The sequence below is a fragment of the Phaenicophaeus curvirostris genome, chromosome 4 (assembly GCF_032191515.1).
Source record: "Phaenicophaeus curvirostris isolate KB17595 chromosome 4, BPBGC_Pcur_1.0, whole genome shotgun sequence".
NCBI lineage: Eukaryota > Metazoa > Chordata > Aves > Cuculiformes > Cuculidae > Phaenicophaeus > Phaenicophaeus curvirostris.
In genome coordinates, this window is record NC_091395.1 from 31519768 (window position 1) to 31539561 (window position 19794).

The window sequence follows — 19794 nt, forward strand, 5'->3', positions numbered from 1 at the left end:
TCCATTGATCATATAGCAGAAAGGATATATGTAACTTTATTGAAACAATATAAAATTGCTCACACAATGTGAAACTGAACTGCCTTTGGACATTTGACAAAAATTGTTTGCTGTAGTAGGAATAGTTTAAAATCTTATTTTGTGTTTATTGGGGTGTGGTGCTGGACTTCTGTTTAGCATTTTGAGTGCTGCTGTTCAAATGAGTGCAGATTTGCTACTTCCTTTCGTCATTTCTGTGGGAGTCTCCTGCTATCTAAAGCCTCCCTCAGCTTGGAGGCAGAGAAGGGAGAATCTAAATGTCAGTGAGAAAAGGAGACTCCCTCACTGATGGAGTTGTAAAGAAAAACCTGAAAATATCCAAGAAATCTTGCCAAAAGTTGGTGGGGGAGGGATGGGACAATGACATGGGGATGGATGGACCCCATTACCTTGTAGAGCAAACACCACTGTATGTGTGTATGAATATAACTGTGTGCAGTAGGCTGCTGTTTGTGCATAAAACCCTGTAGGTTTTTCTAATTAGACACGCGTTTAGAATACTTTGACATAAATCATGGGGTTTTTTTGGTTTTTGTGTTTTGGTTTATTTAAAGCATTTTAAGAGGCTCGCCACAACAGGTGTTCTTTCCATCACTGCTGTCCCAGCTGCCCAAGGCAATGCTCAGGTGAACGGGGATTTCTATTGCACCCACTAACTTCTGGATCCTTTTCCACAGTCCCTCTGCTGTCACCTGCCCTTTCCAGCCAGCTGCTGCAAGCAGTTAAGTGGTTACACCATTGCAAGGAGCCTGATATCAAGGGAAGGCAAAAGCCATGCTGGAATTAAATACAACACAAGAGGAGATGGGCGAGGAGACTCTACGGGTCTCCCAGGAGTATTGCACATATCTCCTGGCCCAGACAACTAATAGAGGCTTGCACATCGATCTGGGCAGACTACCACAGACCCTTTCCAGCCTGAGGAAAGGACATGGAAAGAAGGAAGACCATATATGCTGAGCATCTCCCTGGGCTCCCCAAGGAAGCAGGATGGTTCCTTCTGGGACCTGCCCAAATTGCTGTTCTCCTCCTTCTCATCACAGAGGTATTGCCCTTGGGGAGAGTCTTTGTCCCATTCCTTGGATTGGCTTTTGCAGCAATACAGGCTCAGTTTCTGGGTGGAGTCAGTGCTGGACATCCCGGAGAGAAGAGCATATGCTGGGGGTGGCAGAGCTGGAGTGGTCCCTGCAGATGAGGCAGATCCCCAGGGACCTCCCACAGCTCTCAGTGCTAGCCTGAAGGGGTGATGAGGGCATTGGGGCTTTCTGCATGGCCTGCAGTGCCTGGATAGTGCTCTGTTGTGCATCTATCTGTCTTTCCACTCCTTCCCCTGACCACTAGAAGCCCCTTGCCTGGCGTCCCCGTCCCAGGATTGCTTGTCACCCCTGGGACCTGCACCCCCCATGCTCCCAGGGGGTGCCTGGGGAAACCAATTGCCATGGGGTGCTGGGATGCTGTCCCAGGGAGAAGACAATGGGGTAAATCTGCTCCCTGGGCTGCTGCTCTGGTACAGGTGCATATTAGAATCATAGAATCACAGAATCACCAGGTTGGGAAAGACCCACTGGATCATCGAGTCCAACCATTCCTATCAATCACTAAACCATGCCCCTTAGTACGTTGTCCACCCATACTTTGAATACTTCAAGGGATGGTGACTCAACCACCTCCCTGGGCAGCCTGTTCCAGTGCCCAGTGACCCTTTCCCTAAAAAGGGATATATTAGGGCTGTGCTGTGATGCCATTGGTACAGGAGGTTACCTAGCACTCACGGGCAGCATATCCTGGTACAAATGGTCTCTCTCTCTGTGTTCTGGTCCTGTGGTATCTCCCTCATGTCAATGCTGTGGGCCATCTGACCCAGAGCTGTGCTACACCCTGGTCTCTCCACCTCATCTGTGGTGCCTCTGCCCCGAGCTCCCAAAAGTCTTGGCTGTGCCAAGAGTACTTCCTCTGTGTTGGCTCTGTTGATGGTACCCAGTTTCTTCCACATTGTGCAGGAGATCATCTCAGAACTTTCCTTTCCTGAGCAAACACTCCTTGTATGTGCCTGGAAAACATCTAGACAGACAGGGGTGGGTGTGTGCGGGTGTGTGTGTGAGTGTGTGTACTCACAGCAACAACTGCCCAGATTCAGCTCATGCACGGGGAGGGTTCACGGTGAGGGCTAGAGAGGTCAAATACACATGGGCCACAGATGTGCTTGAAGCACATACTGGTCTCTGTGGTGGACAGATGCTCATAGAACGGTTTGGGTTGGAAGGGACCTTAACGATCATCTCATTCCAAGCCTGCTGCCATGGGCAAGGACATGTCCCACTAGATCAGGCTGCCCAAAGCCCCATCCAACCTGGCCTTGAACACCTCCAGGGATGGGGCAGCCACAACTTCCCTGGGCAACCTGGGTCAGCACCTTACCATTCATAGTGAAGAAATTCCTCCTTATGTCTGGTTTAAATCTGCCCCTCTCCAGTTTATACCCATTGCCTCCTGTCCTGTCTCTACAAGCCTTTGTAAAGAGTCCCTCCCAAGCTTTCTTGTAGCCCCTCCAGGTACTGTAAGGTCACTATAAGGTCTCCTCAGAGCCTTCTCTTCTCTAGGCTGAACAACCCCAACTCTCTCAGCCTGTCCTCGTCTGGGAGGTGCTCCAGTCCTCTGATCATCCTTGTAGCCTCCTCTGGACAGGTTCCAACAGCTCAGTATCCCTCTTATGTTGAGGATTCCAGACCTGGTCACAGTGGTCCAGGTGAGGTTTCACAAGAGAGGAGCAGAGGGGCAGAACCCCCTCCCCAGACAGCCGGGTGGGAAGCCAGAAGCCTCGGAGGAGCCTGGGGTCTCGCAGCAGGCAGGCAGCTCCCCCGGGGTCACCTCCTGGGCTCTGGCAATGCCCGGGGGCTCCTTTCCCAGGCGGCGGCAGGTGCCTTATCCTCTCGCCGGGCTGTTTACCTTCCCTCAGCCGCCTCTTTTTGCTCTCTTGTTGTGCTCCGGCGGCTTCTTCGCAGCCCCCAAGGTCGCGGGGAGGTGGCGTTCAAGGCTGCCGCCGCTTTCCCACGCCCGGCGCAGGTGCCACCCCCCTCGCCCCCCACATAAGGGGCAGCGATCAGCCTATGGGGACCCAATAGGTGCCCGTGCCCGGGGATAAAGCGGCCGGCAGCCGCCGCACCGCGCTCCCTCCCGCCGGCCGGGCCCCCCGGAGCCGCCCCCTCGCCGCTATGGGTCGCCCCCCGCCGCTCCTCCTCGCCGCCCTCCTCGGCCTCCTCCTGCCGCTGACCGGGAGCCACGCCGGGATCCGCCGCGCCCGTGAGCCCCATCCCCGGGGGGAGCGACGGGAGGGGCCCCGCACCCTGGCGTGTCCCCGTCCTCTGCCCCGGCGATTTCGGGGTCCCTGCCCCACACGGCATCCTTCCCACCCTGGGGAGCCCTGTCCTGCTGGGTGGTGGGTCCCTGCACCCTGGCGTGTCGCCATGCTCTCCCTCGGGGATTTGGGCGTCCCTGCCCCACATGGCATCCCTCCCACCAGGACAGCACAGGGGTTGGGGATGTCCGTCCACCCTGGGGAGCTCTCTCCTGCTGCCAAGGAGGGTTGGGTGGGTCTCTGCACCCTAGCATGTCCCCATCCTTTCCCCCGGGGATTTGGGGGTCCCTGCCCCACATGGCATCGTTCCCACCGTGGGGGTTGGGGGTGTTCCTCCACCCTGGGGAGCCCTGTCCCCTGGTGTGTCCCCATCCTCCCCTGGGGATCTGGGAGCCCCTGCACCACATGGCATCCTTCCCACCGTGGGGATTGGGAGTGATCCTCCACCCTGGGGAGCCCTGTCCTGCTGCCAAGGAGGTCTGGGTGGGTCATTGCCTTCCCTGAGGGGAAATGAGAAGCTGCAGTTCTCCCTCCAGCCCTGCAAGAGGTACTGGGGTGACCCTGTCTGGGGCCAGTTTCTCCCTCCATGGGGCTGTGCTGGAACCCCGAGGGGGGCTGCAGAGGGTGCATGTTGGTGGATTCTCAGCATGGCTGCCTGGGCTGATGAGTGTCTGTGCTCCCTCTTTCCCGCAGTGCCCACTAACCCCACATGTGCAGCCTCACGCCAGGCCACCTGCGGTGCTGCCTGCATCCCTGTTCCCTGGCTCTGCGATGGCGAGCAGCAGTGTCCTGGTGGGACGGATGAGCAGTGCGGTGAGTGGGGAGGAGCCAGCACCCATCATCTTATCATGGGGTGGCTTGGGCGGCTGTGCTGTGTGGGCATCGAGGGGGACGGAGGGGGCGGGGTAAGTTAGAGGTATCTGCTAGCTCTGCTGGTAGCTCCTGTGGGATATCTGGAGCATGGGGACGTATCTGGGACCCTGTGCTGAGCAAGGCAGCCCCCACCTGCTACAGAGCCTTGCTGTGGGGCTGCTGTGGGCCAGCACCTCAGTAGAGCCCCCGGACGTTGCCCACACCTGCCCCACACCAGGACAGAAGGGAGCCTCGTGATTGTGCTGGAGTGGTAGGTCCTGGTGACTGTGTGCTGTCCCTGCAGATGTTGCCTGTGGTGGGGACCCCCACGTTTGGCAGTGTGACGATGGCCGATGTGTTTCCAGCAGCTGGCGTTGCGATGGTGCTGCTGACTGCCTGGATGGCTCTGATGAGCAGGACTGTGGTATGTGGTGTCTCCTGGTGGAGGGGGCTGAGCGCAGGTGGCTGGGGACACAGGGCACAGTGTGAGTGCTGCTCTTTTCCTGCAGTGTGCGAGGCGAAGAAGGTGCAGTGTCCTGGCACCCACCACTGCATCCCACACTGGGAGCTGTGTGATCGGCACCAGGACTGCGAGGACGGCTGGGATGAGGAGGGGTGTCCCCAGCAGCCCTGTCTGCCTGAGCAGTGGCAGTGCAGGAACAGGGTGTGCATCATGGCTGAATGGAAGTGCAACGGGGTTGATGATTGTGGTGATTCCTCGGATGAAGATATCTGCGGTAAGTGAGCACCCTGGATGCTCTTCAGTGGTGTGAGACCTGTCCAGGCCATGTGTGAATCATAGAATCCTAGAATGGTTTGGGTTGGAAGGGACCTTAAAGATCATCCAGTTCTGCCATCCCTGCCATGGGCAGGGACACCTCCCACCAGACCAGGCTGTCCGAGACTCCATCCAATCTGGTCTTGAACACTGCCAGGGATGGAGCATCCACAACTTCCCTGGGCAACCTGTGCCAGCGCCTCACCACTGTCCTTGTGAAGAAATTCTTCCTTATATCTAGCCTAAATCTTCCCCTCTCCAATTTGTAGCCATTAAAGTAGGGAATACTTCACCTTCCTTGGCCCCAGCTCCCCTTGGGATGGTGGCAAGCATCCCAGGAACCTGTTGCTGCTTTGTGGGTCCTCCCCATGCGTCTGCGACCCACAGCATTTTTTGTGCCCACCTGGTATGGAGGATCTGCCCTCCTGAGCTGAGCTGTGTGTGCCATAGCCCCTTGCCCACCTGGCATGGTGCGGTGTGATGAGGGGAAATGTATCCTGGAGTCCCTGATGTGCAACGATGAGGATGACTGCCTGGATGGCACCGATGAGCCCAGCACGTGTGGTGAGTTGCTTGCAGCTGCTGGCCAGCACCCCGGTGGGCCAGGGGGAGCTGCAGAGCCACCCTGAGCCATGTCATCCCTCCGCTGTGTCCTCCCAGGTTTGAGCTGCTTCGTGCGCAACGGGGGCTGCACAGAGACATGCACTGACACGCACTGGGGAGTGCAGTGCTCCTGCGGGGCTGGCTGGGTGCTGCAGGCAGACGGGCAGAACTGTGCTGGTAAGGAAAGGTCAGGATGCATGTGTTCCAGGCACACGGAGCCTTGGCTGATGAGACTGGGCTCTCCCTGGCGCCAGCACTATGCAGGAATGTTTGCCTCAGCCCTGTTCCTACCTGCATGCCGCACCTGTCCCTGCAAAGGCTGGGTCTAGGTCATATCCTAGCAGAAGCTGGTGCGTTTTGGGGCTGGGCCCAGGTCCTCATGTCTTGGACCCTGCCTGTGATCCCTGGGGCTGCAGTGGTGGTGCTGTCCTGGGGGTGGCTGGCCAGCTGTGTGGCAGGTTCGTGGCAGTGCCTGTCCCCACAGATGTGGACGAGTGCTCCCTGGAGTATGGTCCCTGCAGCCAGCTCTGCAGCAACACCCCAGGTGCTTTCAGCTGCAGCTGTCTCCAGGGCTACACCCTGCGGCACAGCACCATCTGTGAAGTGGCAGGTATGGTAAACCGGGGAACCCTGGGCTTTCTGAGGGCAGTGCCCCCAACTAGCTGGGTCTCCTCTCACTGAGTGACATTTCTCTCCCCTTGGCAGACAACGCGACGCAGATCCTGGTAGCTGTGGGGCACGACCTAGCTCTTCTGGATGTGCGGACCCAAGCCTACCGGCCCCTACTCTCCACTGAGACCGAACCCCACGCCCTGGTGTACGACCTGCTCCGTGAAACCTACTTCTGGCTGACAGAGAATGGCGAGCTCCGTGCTCGCCTCCCAGGGAAGGGCACACGGCCACTCTATGCAGGTGGAGAGGAGCGAGGGTGTTGGTTGCTCTACTGGTTCTGGGGTGCTGAGACCTGGCCTGCCATCCCAGCCCTGCCTTTCCAATGGAAGAAGGGGCAACTGGAGCTTTGCCTCCCAGTCTGGAGCAGGGGTTGCGTGATTTAAACTGCTCTATCTCTACAGACGCTGGGGAGGTGAACAGCATCTCCGTGGACTGGTTCACAGGGCAGCTGTACTGGGCCAGCAGCCACCCTACAGCCATCTGCGTGGGGCTGGGCGATGGCCGGGGCTACGTGACAGTGCTGGGGAAGGATGTGGCACCAGAGCAGCTGACAGTGCATCCAGCTGCAAGGTGAGGAGCGAATGAGACGGGGTCGGCCCTGGGCTCCTTGGCGAGCTATGCTAGTGCTGACTGTGTCGTGACTGCTGTGGCAGCATTGGCGTTATGCCATGAAGTGGGTGCTCAGTGCTTGCCTTCAGGTCCCTGTACTGGGTCAACCGTGGGCAGAGGGGCCGGACAGTCATCGCTGCAGCCGGCATGGATGGCTCAAACCGTCGGGAGCTTACTGTAGTGTCCATGGAGGGGCCTGTGGGGCTGAGCCTGGACCATATGGCTGGCAGGCTGTACTGGATCAGCGAGTACAAGGAGGTAGGGATATTGAGGCAGCAGGGCTCTGCCCGCCCCCTGGGGTTCTGGAAGGTGATGAGGCAGGAGTTGGGACTGTGGCCCCGGTTTCCTTGTGGCTATGGCCAAGGCGTGGGAGGGAGCAGAGATCGATATCCAAGTCTGGGGCACGTCACTGGGCTGGGAGGGGAGGGCACCACTGTGAGCCCTCTGGCTGCCAGATGGTGCCAGGCTGTGGGCGGTCACATAGTGACCATACCTTACTTTATTCCCAGTCCATCGAGACACTGCGGGTGGATGGCAGCGGGCGCCACTCCTTTCCTGCTGTCCTGCGGAGCCACATGGAGCCACTGGGTCTGGCCGTGTTCGAGAGCCGGTTCTTCTGGACTGATGGCACAGAGCTGGTGATGGCCACCCGGACCTCTCCCCAGGAGCACAGAGTGCTGCTCCGCGCCCCCATCTCAGCTTTCACTGTGCTGCACGCACTGCAGCAGCCTCCTCGTGAGTACCCTGATGAGTACTTGAACTGGTGCAGGGTTCGCAGCATCCCCACCACTTTCCTGCGTGCTAGGGGTGGCTGTGCTTGGGTCCTGGAACTTACCGGGTCCTGGAACTTACCAGGTCCTGCTTAGTGGCTGTCCTGTTCCTGCAGAGTGGGGTTGTGACAGAAGGGATGTATGAACCCCTTGGAAAGCTGCTGAGTCCCGTAGCTTCGGGTAGATTTGAGACCTCCTACCTCATGTGACACTACTGCCCAGCATGGAATAGGCAACTTGTATCCAGGCCTGGGACAGCCTGTGTTTTTGGGGGGATTGTGAGAGGCATTGAGGATTATGGCTGCTTGAGCTCTTTCTATCCCCTTGCTCCCAGGGGACACTGCTGCATGTGCTCCGGGCCTGTGCAGTCACCTTTGCCTCCTGTCCCCTGTGCACCCTCGGGGCTATAAGTGTGCATGTCCAGAGGGCCTCTTCCTCCTCCCATCAGGGAAGTGTGCAGGTGAGCAGGGTCTGCAAGGTGGGCTTGGCTATCTGGGGCAGAGTGCATCCCTGTTGGAATTGGAGGAGGGCCATAAGGGGCTGTGGCTTTGGTGGGATGAGGTTCCCAGCATCATCCCAGCACCAGTGCTGTTATGTTTCTGCCTTAGTTCATGGTGGTGAACCCCATCCAGTGACCCCTCAGTCATGCTCATGCACTGCCCTTGTACCCTGTAGAGCTGTCCATCGTGTATGCATCGGGGAAGGTCATCTACCTGGTGCAGGTGGGCCCTGGAGCACACAGCAAACGGGTGCAGGAGTGGCAGGAGCTCTTCCATCTGCAAGATGTGGACTGGCAGAGGTCAGTGCTTTATGGGACAGATGACCGTGGCATGCTGCTGCGTGTTGTGGGGCATCCTGGCAGAAGAGAGGCCATCAGGACTGTGCTGCCAGGTGAGACCCCATGGGGTGACAGAGGGCATGATCCCCTTTCTGATGATTCCTGAAGATCTCCTGCGTGCAGAGCACAGCTGTCCCATGCTGCCCACATTGGGGTTGCAGTGAGGCACCAGGCACCTGTGTCCTGGTCTTAGGGGCTGTGGAGACCCAGCCCCCAGTAGGTCATGGGACAGCCTTGTAACTGCTTGCCTTCCTGCTCTTGCCCAGTCTGCTCTGCCCGCGTGGACGTCAGCTCAGGGAACCTGTACTGGCTTGCATGTAACCGGAGGGACATCGGGGTGATCCAGGTATCTGACCTGTCCTCACGCATCCTGCACCGTGCTCGCAGCAGCATCCAGCATCTCTTCTTGGACTGGCAGCGGGGCGCTCTGTACTGGCTGGCTCGCGGGCAGCCCTTGCAGCAGCTGAGCCTGGCCGGGGGTGCTCCACGGGATGCTTGGAATGAGACGTGGCCTGGAGACCTGCCCGCAGCCATGGACAGCAGAGCCTTCAGTCTGCTCTGGAGCTCAGCCCTGGGTGAGCCCTGGTGGTGTCTGGAGCAGGGAGCAGACGTGGTGGCTCTAGGCAAGAGTGACCAGCAGCACCCTACATGCAGCAGGTCCCTGCCCGGGCTGTGGCTGCTCATGCAGCATGCTGTGCCGTGGCTGGAACCCTGGCCTCAGCTGTGAGGTCCCTGCATTAGCTATGTTTTCTGGGGGCACGGTGTGGGTCATGAGGGGTGCGTGCAGGACCCAGGGTCCTACCACCCTTCTGCCTCAACAGGCTTGCAGGTGCTGAGTCTGACCAAGCGGCAAGCAGTCACCTTGGCACCCAGCTGGTCCCATGGCCTTCTGGCTGCCTTTGAGCCATACCTGGTGTCGGCAAATGGGACGGCTCTGCTGCTGTGGGACCGGAGGACGCTGGCCCCTGTGCTGTCCATGCCAGCAGCAGATGTGCAAGATGCAGTGGCCTTCGTGGGCTTGGAGCCACCGGCTGGTAAGTATGGCTGTGGCTCTGTGCCTGGCACCAGTGCAGTACCTGAAGGGGCTTGGTAACCCTAGTTGCTCTGAGCTGGGGCAGGGTGCCTGGCTGCTGATGGCCATGTGGGGTGCTTTTGAAGATGCCTGGAGTGTGGAGAGGGAACGACCATAAATCCGGGCTCATGTTCCCATGTCTATGCCTCTGCTAGTGCCACCAAGCAAAGGGTCTGCCCTGCCGTTCCCTCCACCTGTGACCAGCACTACAAGGACAACCACAAGCACTACTGCTACTTGGCCCAACACCTCCACCATGAGACCTACACCAACCAAGACCACCAGTGTGCTCACCACTACTCCTCCAACCAGCAAGGCTACCACAACACCAACTACCACCAGTCAGACCACGTCAACCACGATCACCTTTGTGCCAACCACTGCCCAGACCACAACAACCAAGACCACCACAGTGCGGACAGCTACCACCACCACCACTACTCAGTCCTTGACAACCAAGACCACTACCCCACAGCCAAATAGTACCACCCAGTGCCCAACCAGCTCTGCACGGGGAGTGCCACATACCCCACCCCTCCTGTCCAGCACTGCACACCCCCTGACCCCAGTCCTCCATCTGTCCTGTCCTCGCACGCACATGGCTTGCCGTGATGGCACTGAGTGCGTGGCCCAGGAATACATGTGTGATGGGGAGAAGGATTGTGCAGATGGCTCTGATGAGGATGGCTGTGCTCAGCTCTGCAACACTCCAGGTAGAAGCTGTTCTTCAGTCCCCTGTGCAGCTGAGTTGCCCTGTGCCAGGTCTTCTGGCTCATTCCTGGTGGGATTGGGTCTTGGGAAGGTCTGAATGTGTCCTGGGCTCTGATGCTTGTGATGTGGCAAGCTGGTTTCTTCTGAGCTTGGCACTGGGCTGGAGGTGCTGGGAGTCAGAAAGTAATCATAGGATCATAGAATCACCAGGTTGGAAAAGACCCTCCGGATCATCGAGTCCAACCATTCCTATCAATCACTAAACCATGCCCCTCAGACATGGCTGACCCCACTGCTCATGGTGACTTACAAGTGGCTGAGCTGAGACTGCCTCAGTCACCTCGCTCAGAACTTAGGTTGCTGGAGACACACTGGCTAGGAGGGACCAAGCTTTCTTGCTGTAGCATGGGGCTATTCTAGCTTGCTGCAAGTTTAGGAGAGGGTCTTGGGCACCCTAACTGCCTACTGCAGGCTTAGCGAGGTGCTTTGTCTCCACAGGGGCCTTCCACTGTGCAAGCGGAGCCACGTGCATTGGGGCTGGGGAGCGCTGTGATGGGGTGCCACAGTGCCCCGATGCCTCTGATGAGACGGGCTGCTGGACCCCCACACAGGAGTGTGCCCTGCGCTGCGATGCTGCCACCCGCTGCGTCCCCAAGAGCTGGCTGTGTGATGGCCACGCTGACTGCCTGGACCACACCGATGAGCAGGGCTGTGGTGAGACCCTGGGGCTGGGTGGGACAGGGGCTTCTGGGGGTTGCCTAACTTGTGGATGGGTGCACCAGGCTTCTTGTGGATCCAGGAGCAGGCACTGCCCTGGGCAACCTGCTAAGCAGCTGGGGAGGTTGTACCCTACTCAGCACCATGCCATGCTGGTGGGATGGGGATGATCATAGAATCATAGAATCATAGAATCACTAGGTTGGAAAGGACCCACAGGATCATCGAGTCCAACCATTTCCATCACACACTAAACCATGTCCCTCAGCACCTCATCCACCCATCCTTTAAACACCTCCAGGGAAGGTGGCTCAACCACCTCCCTGGGCAGCCTGTTCCAGTGAAGATGATGGAGAATGGGGATGGGGACAGTGCCCTGTTCAGCCCTGGCCCTCCCTGCAGTGCTGAAGGAGTGTGGCCCAGCCGAATTCTCCTGCCAGAATGGACAGTGCGTGGCCCTGGCCCTGCGCTGCGATGGTGACAGCGACTGCCGGGACGGCTCGGATGAGGAAGGCTGCACCATTCCCCGGCCACTGCTCTGCCGCACAGGCGAGGTGGCATGTCCCCAAAGCGGGGAGTGTGTGCCGGAGGCTTGGCGCTGCGATGGCATTTCTGACTGCGGGGACAGCACGGATGAGCAGGTGGGTGCGGGGGTGGGAACACAGCCTGTCCCCTCTTGCTCCTGGGAGGACTGGTGGCTCTGTTCACCCTCTGCTCTTGCAGAGCTGTCCCTGGGAGGAAGAGCTGTGTCGAGACCAGCAGTGGAGTTGCTCCCGCGGCCATGAGTGCATCCCTGACATCTGGCGCTGTGATGGAGAGAGTGACTGCGCTGATGGCACTGATGAAGCTGGTTGTGAGCAACACTTGGCTTTTATCCCCTCTATGTCTCACCCAGGGGTGGTTGGTGGGTGGGGAGGTGTCTGTGCTGAGGCGAAAGCCCCTGTGTGCTGGTTGCCTCTTTCCAGCACCTGTGGTGGCTCCAGGCCTTGGGCAGCTGTTGCCCTGTAGGTCTGGTGGCCTTGCAACTATGACCCTGGAGCCGGACTACAGGCACAGCTCTGGATGTGGCTACAGTGAGCCTTAGGCACCCTGTGGGAGCAGCCGATTCTGCCTCAGCTGAGCAAAAGGAGCTGGTTGTCGAGGCTCAGGGCAGACTTCCCTGCTTGTCCCTGCAGGCCAGCCTGCTCCCTGTCTAAGTCACGAGTACCCCTGTGGGCTGGGGTCCTGCCTGAATGCATCCCTGGTGTGCGACGGACGGCAGGACTGCGCGGACGGCTCGGACGAGGCAGGGAACTGCTCTGTGCCCTGCCAGCTGTCCTGTGCTCATCACTGCTACTCCTCACCTCAGGGCCCTGTGAGTGCTAGGAAGCCTGGCCCAGGGGCTTGCCCTGTCATGCTGCCCTGGTCCAGCTGCAGGAGGAATCCTCTTGTGTCCCGGAGGGTGGATGCTGACAGCCCCTATCCCCACAGCGGTGCTGGTGTGACCTGGGCTATCAGCTGGCTGAGGATGGTGTGTCTTGCATGGACATAGATGAGTGCATGGAGCAGGGTGAGGGAGCCTGCAGCCAGACTTGCCTCAATGCTCCAGGGTCCTACAGCTGTAGCTGTCTGCCTGGCTACCTCCTGGAGCCTGATGGCCACGTCTGTAAACTCACTGGTAAGATCTTGGACGGCCAAGCACCATTGAAGGTTCCCTGCCATTCTAGGGGAGTGCTGGCTGTCCCCACTGTGCCTGCTGCCTATGGGGAGCCCTGTCCCCTCTACCACATACCCCCCCGTCCCTACTCAGCTGTAAGCTGCTGCTTGTCAGCCTGTGGCTGGTCAGAAAATCCACCTACACTAGCTGGGGAACATGCTGTGTGATAGGGTCGAGTCCCAGCAGGCTCCAATGCCTGCAAGGGCCATGTTCCCTACCAGCATGTGCTGGAGCTCTGTGGCCACCGGCGCTGAGCAGGGGCTGGGTGTCTCTGTGTTTCCCCAGGACCAGAGCCCACATTGCTAGTGGCTGTGCAGTCAGAAGTGCTGTCCTATGGCCTGCGGAGTGGGCATGAGGAGCTGCTGCTGGTCACTGACAAGGATCGTGTTGTCTTCTCACTTGACTATGACCTGGTGGAGAGGAAGGTCTTCTGGATGGACCTGGCCACAGACAGCATCCGCTGGAAGGACCTCGACTCAGACAAGAAAGGCACACTGGTCAAAGGTGGTCTATGACAGTGTGGGGCTAGCAGGGCTGGTCTCTCTATGGCTGTACAATCTCCAGATTGCAGTGGGATTCTAGGCTGTGTCCCCTTACATGGAGGGGTGCTGGTGGGAGCAAGTCTGGAGGGAGCTGGAGCTCCTGGGATGGAGGGGACCAGGGCTGGGGCTGGGAACATTGTGACACAGAGCTATGCAGCTGTCACCCGATAGGTGCTGATTCTTTGTTTTTTTCCAGGTGTGAGATCTGACTGTATAGCAGTGGACTGGCTTGGGAGAAACCTGTACTGGACAGATGGAGGAGCAGGGCAGGTACTGGCCACTAGCCTGGGGTCTGCCTGGCGAGGGATACCAGAGTACACTGTGGTGATGGACGGGGACCTGGACCGGCCCCACTCCCTGGTGCTCCAGCCTCTGGCAGGGTAAGGCTGGGACAAGAGGTCATGGGGACCTCCTTGTCATCCCTGTCCTGCCCCATTTTCCTGCATGGAGGCAGGCTACAGGCTGGGGAAGAGTTGGGATGGCCTCACCTGGGTGCTGTCGGGCTGTGCAACTAGGGAAGAAGGAGCCCAGGCACCTCCCCCTTTCCTGGTTAGTGCTCTTGGTGTGTCCCTGATGCGACGGAAGGCTCTATATTGCTCTTCTGGGATGCCCTGGTACTGGGATGATGCTGTGGGAGTTCTGTGGGTCAGCACCTCTCCTTCTGCCAGGCTGCTGTACTGGTCAGAAGTGGGGAGCCATCCACGGTTAATGGAGGCCACCATGGATGGGAGTCGGCGGCACGTGCTACTGGCCCAGGGGCTGGGCTGGCCCACAGCGCTCGCCCTCGACCTCCCCACATGGAGAATCTTTTGGCTGGATGAGAAGCTAGGCAGCATCAGTTCTGCACGTCTGGATGGCACCAGTGTGAAGGTGTGTGATGGGGCTCTGGTGATGGGGCCCTGATGGGGGCTGGGGTGGGTGCTGATAGCCTCTCTGCCAGGTTCTGCAACTAGATTGGGTCCGGAGCCCCTTCGCGGTGGCTGTGTGCGAGGGGCAGCTCTACTGGTCGGAGAAGAAGGCATGGTCCGTGCAGCAGGTGGACAAAGCCAGTGGCAAGAATAGGACAGTGCTGATCAAGCGACATGGGCAGCCTCACGGCCTCCAGGTACCAACTTGGAGGAGCCCTGAACCCTGCTGTGCCAGCTCTTCTGTGCCTCCCGACCCTGCATGCCCTATGAAGCCACTGGGAGCTGTACTCTGATCCTAGCGGTTATTGGGCAGCAGTCCCTGGGTTCAAGGGTGTCTGGTCCTCTTGAAGCATCTTTGCCTTACTATCCTGCCCTGAGCTTTGAGAGCACAGCATGGTGTTGGTCATGCTCAGTCCCACTGCTGGCGGGGCTGTGGGGCTGAACCTCCCCTTCCCACAGGTGATACACCCAGCCCTGCGCCCCGTGGCCCCAAACCCGTGTGCGACACGTGGCTGCTCCCACCTGTGCCTGCTAAGCGCCAGGCACACTGGGCAGTGTCGGTGTCCCCCCGGTCTAACGCTGGCTGCCGATGAGACCACATGTCTCCCCCTCCATGATTCAGCCTTTGTCCTCCTTGTGTCTTCAGCAACCATGATGCAGGTACCGTCCTCTGGAGCTGGCCCTGGGGGCTGCCATCCTCACCGCTGTCAGGGGCATGGGATCTCTGTCCTAGTGCTGCCTCCTTCCTCCAGGTCTACCTGAAGGACCTGCCCACAACGCCTGGATCTCAAGACCTTCCTCCCCACCAAGCCCTGCACTTGGCCAAGGTGGGCCGCCTGACAGCCATTGACTACGCAGTGAAAGACAAGAGCCTGTACTTTGCAGAGACAGGGAGTGACTCCATCGGGCTGCTGCGCCTGAAAGACTGGGGCCGGCTCTCCTGGAAGCAGGCAGTGGCTGTGGAGGGCACGGTGACATCCCTGGCCCTGGACTGGCTAAGTGGCAACCTGTACTGGATCAGCGAGCAGCCTCCCAGCATCTACGTGGCGGCTCCTGGGGGGCGGTGGTCCCTGGCACTGCTCAGTGAGGGGCTACAGGGTGCTGCCCATCTGGTGCTCTGCCCTCGTGCCTCCACCATGTGCTTTGTTACGGTGGCCAGCAGCCACGCACCTGGTGCCGTGGTGGAGTGCGCAGCCATGGATGGCACCGGCCACAGGGTGGTCTGGAGGAAAGCCCGGGCTCCCACTGGCCTTGCCTTCGGGGGTGCTGGCACCCGGCTGTACTGGGCAGACCGTGGTGAGTGTGGGATGAGCTGGAACGCTGCTGGGGGTAGCGGTGGTGCAGGTGCTCAGTCCGCCTGTCACAGCCCCAAGGGGCAGCCTGAGGTCCTCTGTGACCCACATCTGACGCCCCTCCATCTGTGCCCTACAGAGAGAGGCACCATCAGCAGCATCGAGCTGGATGGATCCCGTTTCCAAGTGGTGCGGGAAGGGCTGCGTGGACTCTCAGTCTTTGCTGTTGGAGAAGGCTTTCTGCTCTGGAGCATGACCTCAACAAACGGTGAGTCCATTTGCTGTGTTTTGTTCCTGGTGCAGGCTGCGGGACCCCACCTCCCACCCTGTGCACCCGTGCAGGAGAAAGTGGAGCAGTGCTGACTCCATGTGTCTCCAGGCTCCAGCAAGATCTGGCACAGTCGGCTGGAGTCAGCCGAGAGCTGGTGGTTCCCGATGGAGCAGGAGTTGGTAGCCATGAGGATTTATAGCCAGTTCTCACAGGAAGGTGGGTCTGAGGCTTGCCTCAGCCTGGGGCACCAGGAGTTGAGCCGTGCCCTGTGGTGGCCGTGCTGACCCTGTACTGTTTTGGCAGGCACCAACGGCTGCGCAAAGAGCAACGGGGGCTGTGCCCAGCTCTGCCTGCCTAACCCTGCAGGGCGGCAGTGCCGCTGCTCCCCTGGCTACCACCTGGTGCGTGGGGTGGCATGCACGCTGGCATCACCCTGCCAGTCCCCGCTCCAGGCCTGTGCTGACCTCCAGAGCTGCATCTCTGGAGATCAGGTCTGCGATGGACGCCCTGACTGCGCTGATGGCTCTGATGAGTCTGACTGTGAGTGTCTGCCCACAGCCAGGGTCTGCAGGGGTCCTGGCTGGGCATAAGGGGAGCCTGCCCGGTTTCCCCCAGTTTGGTAAGAAAGGTATCTATCTATGCCCATACCTCCAGGCCCCTCTGTGCAAGTGAGGACGCAGATCCCTGCAGTGGCACCATCAGGAACGTCCCATGTGGAAGAACAGAAACCTGCCTTGCCCACAGCTGCACCCAAGCCTGGTCCCAGCCCGCCCGCAGCCCCTGGCCCCCGGCAGCATGAAGAGCCCTCCCTGGTAACCCCTGGCACTGAGGAGGTGCTGGGGGCCGTGCCGTGCAGCAGCGAGACCTGTAACTTGCGTGGGGACTGTGCCATTGAGGCTGGGCGAGTGACGTGCCACTGCGCCCTGGGCTATCGTGGTGACTACTGTGAGGAGGCAGAGGTGCAGCCCGTTGCAGGACCCATTGCCCTGGGGGTGGCCGTGCTCCTGCTGCTCATGGCTGCTGCTGTGGGGGCTCTGGCCTACATGCGGAGGCGGGACAGGCGGAGGAGGTGAGCTGTGGTGCTGGGCTGGGCCAGATACAGCTGAGGATGGAGAGGGACAGAGTCTCCCTGCCCACATACAGCATAGTGTGCTGGGGCAATCCCAGGCTATGTAGAAAGCTCTGATCACCCTGGCAGGCTATTACTGGGGGCTGTGGCAGGACCTTGGGATCTACCCCATCTCTAGGAGATGGCCATGCCATCCTTGGTGTCCTTTTTTTCCTCCTCAGGACCTCCAGCACTGCCTCCACCCGGGTGCTGACATTGTACCACCGTGAAAGTGACCCTGAAGAAGAGGATGAAGAGGAGGAAGAGCTTCCCCCCAAGAGTGATACGTTTGTGAATGAAGCTTATGATGGGAAAGAGGTGAGGAGCATCTGGAGCAGGCACTGATAGGAACTTCTCCGCCAACCTGGCACCTCCGACCCCCGCCTCCCAATATGCATATCCCTCTCCACACCCCGCACTGTGCCCAGTCTTGAGGCAAGCTCTCTCCTCCTGGTGGGAAGAGGCACAAGACCTTGGGGTGCCTGAAGTCTGGCTGGTGCAGGGGCTGTCCCGCTTTGCCTGTGCCAAGGTGTGGGGTGGACACATGGAGGATGGCTCAGACTCATCCCTCATACCTCTGTCTGTAATCTCTGCAGGAGCTGCCAGCCCCACTGAGGAAGGGATCATATCACACCAAGACTGTATTTTCATAAAGGAACATTGTGCAGCCTCTCTGGTGCCATTGTGGTTTGTTCATGTGCAGAGCAGGGGAGGTTGCTTTTGCTTTTCCCAGATCTCTAAGCTCTAGGAAACTTACACTTCAGAGCAAAAAGCTTTGGGAGGTTTTTCAGGAAGTCTTCAGCCACAACACACTCTGAGCCACCTTAATCTGATCCCTCACTGCAGGGTGCATCCTCTGTCATCCCTTAAGTACACTTAGGACATCTTGATTCACTGTCCTTTCTGTAGCAAGGCTTGCTTCAGGTAGAAATCTGGCCAAACAGCTTTGCAAGGAAGCTGTGTTGACTCTTGCTCTGTTATACAGGGCATGAAGCAGGATTTTATGGTGCAGTTCTGACCTCCTGAGTGTCCCTTACAAACCAGTGAGACCAGTTTTACTGCCTTGCACCAAACTACTGATGAAAGGGGAAATATATGCTGTTTCTTCCCCCTGTGATCTCTTTTTTTTCCTCTAAAGTGGCTGTTCTTAAGGAAGGAGAAACCTCTTCCAGAGCTGATTTTGACCATGGGAGGAAAGTCCTCGAGGAAGGTGTTATAAAAGCTGCCTGTCCTCTTTTATAGACCTTTCCTCCCTGCTTCAGGCAAAGCACAGGGAAGCTAGGTTAGATGTACCTACTGGCTCTCAGCCCACCTGTCTGGCAGAAAGCCCATAACCATCCCACAGCACAGACCCGTTCCTCTTCATTTATTTTGCTGTTTGCACAGCCCCGAGTTGAGCAGAGACATGTGGGAGGTGCTCCCCTCCCTTATTCCCAGCCCTGAAGGCTACACAGTGCTAACCTTTACCTTGCTCACATGGGAACACCAGAGCTGCCTTTGCCCGAGCTGCTGCGTGGTTTAGTAGGATGAGCTAAAAGCTGCATGAAGGGACTGGAAGCAGGGCTGGTCCTCAACCCAGCACGGCTTTGGCACAATCGTGGAACCTGTTGCATGGCAGGCTTTTGAAGAGGTTGCAGAGATTCAGGCCAGGTGCTTGGCCTTTTTTTCCAGCCTGCTTTGAGGTGCCCCAAGAGAAAGGGGATGCCTTGGAGGGGCAGGAGCCAGTGCTGCTCTTTGTCCCAGGCAGCTGGGCTGGCCATTGCGGGCTGCTATCCCTGTGCTAGGTCTACAAGTCAGAGTCACAAGGCAGGGTGCTCCTCCAGTGTTGTTCTTCTCGCTCATCCTCCAGCACATCCCGGGGATTGTGGTAAGACCCAATGGTGGAGCTTGGCCCAACCTCCAGCACAGGGCTGGGGGACTGTTTGGGAGCCCTGCACTCCTTGCAGCAATGGTGGAAGCTGAGGGCAAGAGCCAGCCCCCCCGAGATCTCCAGGCAGCTTCCCAAGTAGATCAGCACCAAGCTGTAGCCCACAGCCAGCGTGCTGCGATCTGGTGCAGGCAGTCCCCACAGCTCATGGGTGTACCAGGACACTGGCACGAGACTCAGCAGCCCCGAGAGGAGCAGCACAAGCCCTGCTATGCCAGCCAGCAGATGCCATGGCTCCTTCTGCCAGCAACGAACCCCCAAGGCAGCCACCAGCAAGCCCAGGAGGGTGAGCACCAGCGAAGCAGGCATCAGCCCTTGGGCCACCCACACAGGCATCTGCTTGAAGTAGCCCAGCTCATCGGACTGTCCACAGAGGCGGTCATGGGTGCTCTGTTGCTCTCTGCATATGTCCCAGATGCCCTGCTCCACAATGAGGTCGATGGGCTGGTGGGGTATGAGGCTCACCTGTCTCCAGTTGGGTGCCAGTGTGCCCGTGAGTGTCAGCAGGAGCCCGCAGGGGCACAGCACCAGTCCCACGATCATTGCTGCCGGTGTCCGCATCCTGGGAAGGTGGGTGAAGTGGGCTCCAGCATGGGTCTCTGAATATGCTCCTGCTTTCCGGAGGCAGAGAGGTCCAGGGGGGCTCCAGGGGAGCAGGGGCTCACTGCTGCTTCCTGCCCCTAGGCAGAAGAAGCAGTGCGGCTTGGTGCAGGTAGAGGTACCTGGTGGTAGGGCAGTTGTCCCAGGTTCCCCTGTACGTGGGCAGGCCGTGGAGTCCTGGCTGTGCCCAGGGCTGCGGGGAGGTGCCAAGTGCAGGAGGAAGTGCAGGTAAGGAGGAGCTCAGCACCCAGCCCAGGTGCTTCAGGGACAGCCTCGTCCAGGGCTGCGCGAACCATGGAACCTCTGTGTCACTGGTTAGCCCGTGGCTCTCCCCTTGCAGGCAGCATGGATGGGATTGTCAGTCAGTCATCCGTGGCATCAGCATCACCCTGGGTCTTGCCAGCACTCTGTCCCTTCTCTTCCCTGTTGGAAAA

At 58.9% G+C, this 19794-nt stretch overlaps 2 protein-coding genes across 6 annotated transcripts; one reads left to right on the forward strand and one right to left on the reverse strand.

Annotated features, from left to right (window-relative positions):
• Positions 1-677: 677 nt before the first annotated feature.
• Positions 678-17500, forward strand: LOC138720002 (low-density lipoprotein receptor-related protein 2-like). 5 transcript variants are annotated; one of them, XM_069855682.1, is made up of 33 exons: positions 678-768; positions 4088-4207; positions 4551-4670; positions 4756-4983; positions 5475-5588; positions 5685-5804; positions 6112-6237; positions 6333-6539; positions 6701-6869; positions 6998-7166; positions 7418-7643; positions 8013-8138; positions 8354-8569; positions 8783-9091; positions 9338-9550; positions 9744-10301; positions 10798-11013; positions 11419-11657; positions 11740-11869; positions 12192-12370; positions 12487-12673; positions 12998-13219; positions 13451-13634; positions 13923-14124; positions 14195-14359; positions 14622-14822; positions 14915-15458; positions 15594-15722; positions 15834-15941; positions 16029-16265; positions 16380-16794; positions 17016-17151; positions 17430-17500. In XM_069855682.1, exons 4-33 carry the CDS (start codon positions 4920-4922, stop codon positions 17484-17486), a joined length of 6168 nt encoding a protein of 2055 aa, XP_069711783.1. In that variant the 5' UTR covers positions 678-768; positions 4088-4207; positions 4551-4670; positions 4756-4919; the 3' UTR covers positions 17487-17500. The 5 variants fall into 5 exon arrangements, with proteins under 5 accessions (XP_069711783.1, XP_069711784.1, XP_069711787.1 ...); XM_069855683.1 differs by having other exon boundaries at positions 12998-13216; XM_069855686.1 differs by lacking the exon at positions 14622-14822.
• Positions 17501-18199: 699 nt separating this feature from the next.
• Positions 18200-19426, reverse strand: CLDN23 (claudin 23). The gene has a single exon (XM_069854873.1). It carries the CDS (start codon positions 19319-19321, stop codon positions 18620-18622), a length of 702 nt encoding a protein of 233 aa, XP_069710974.1. The 5' UTR covers positions 19322-19426; the 3' UTR covers positions 18200-18619.
• Positions 19427-19794: the final 368 nt, after the last annotated feature.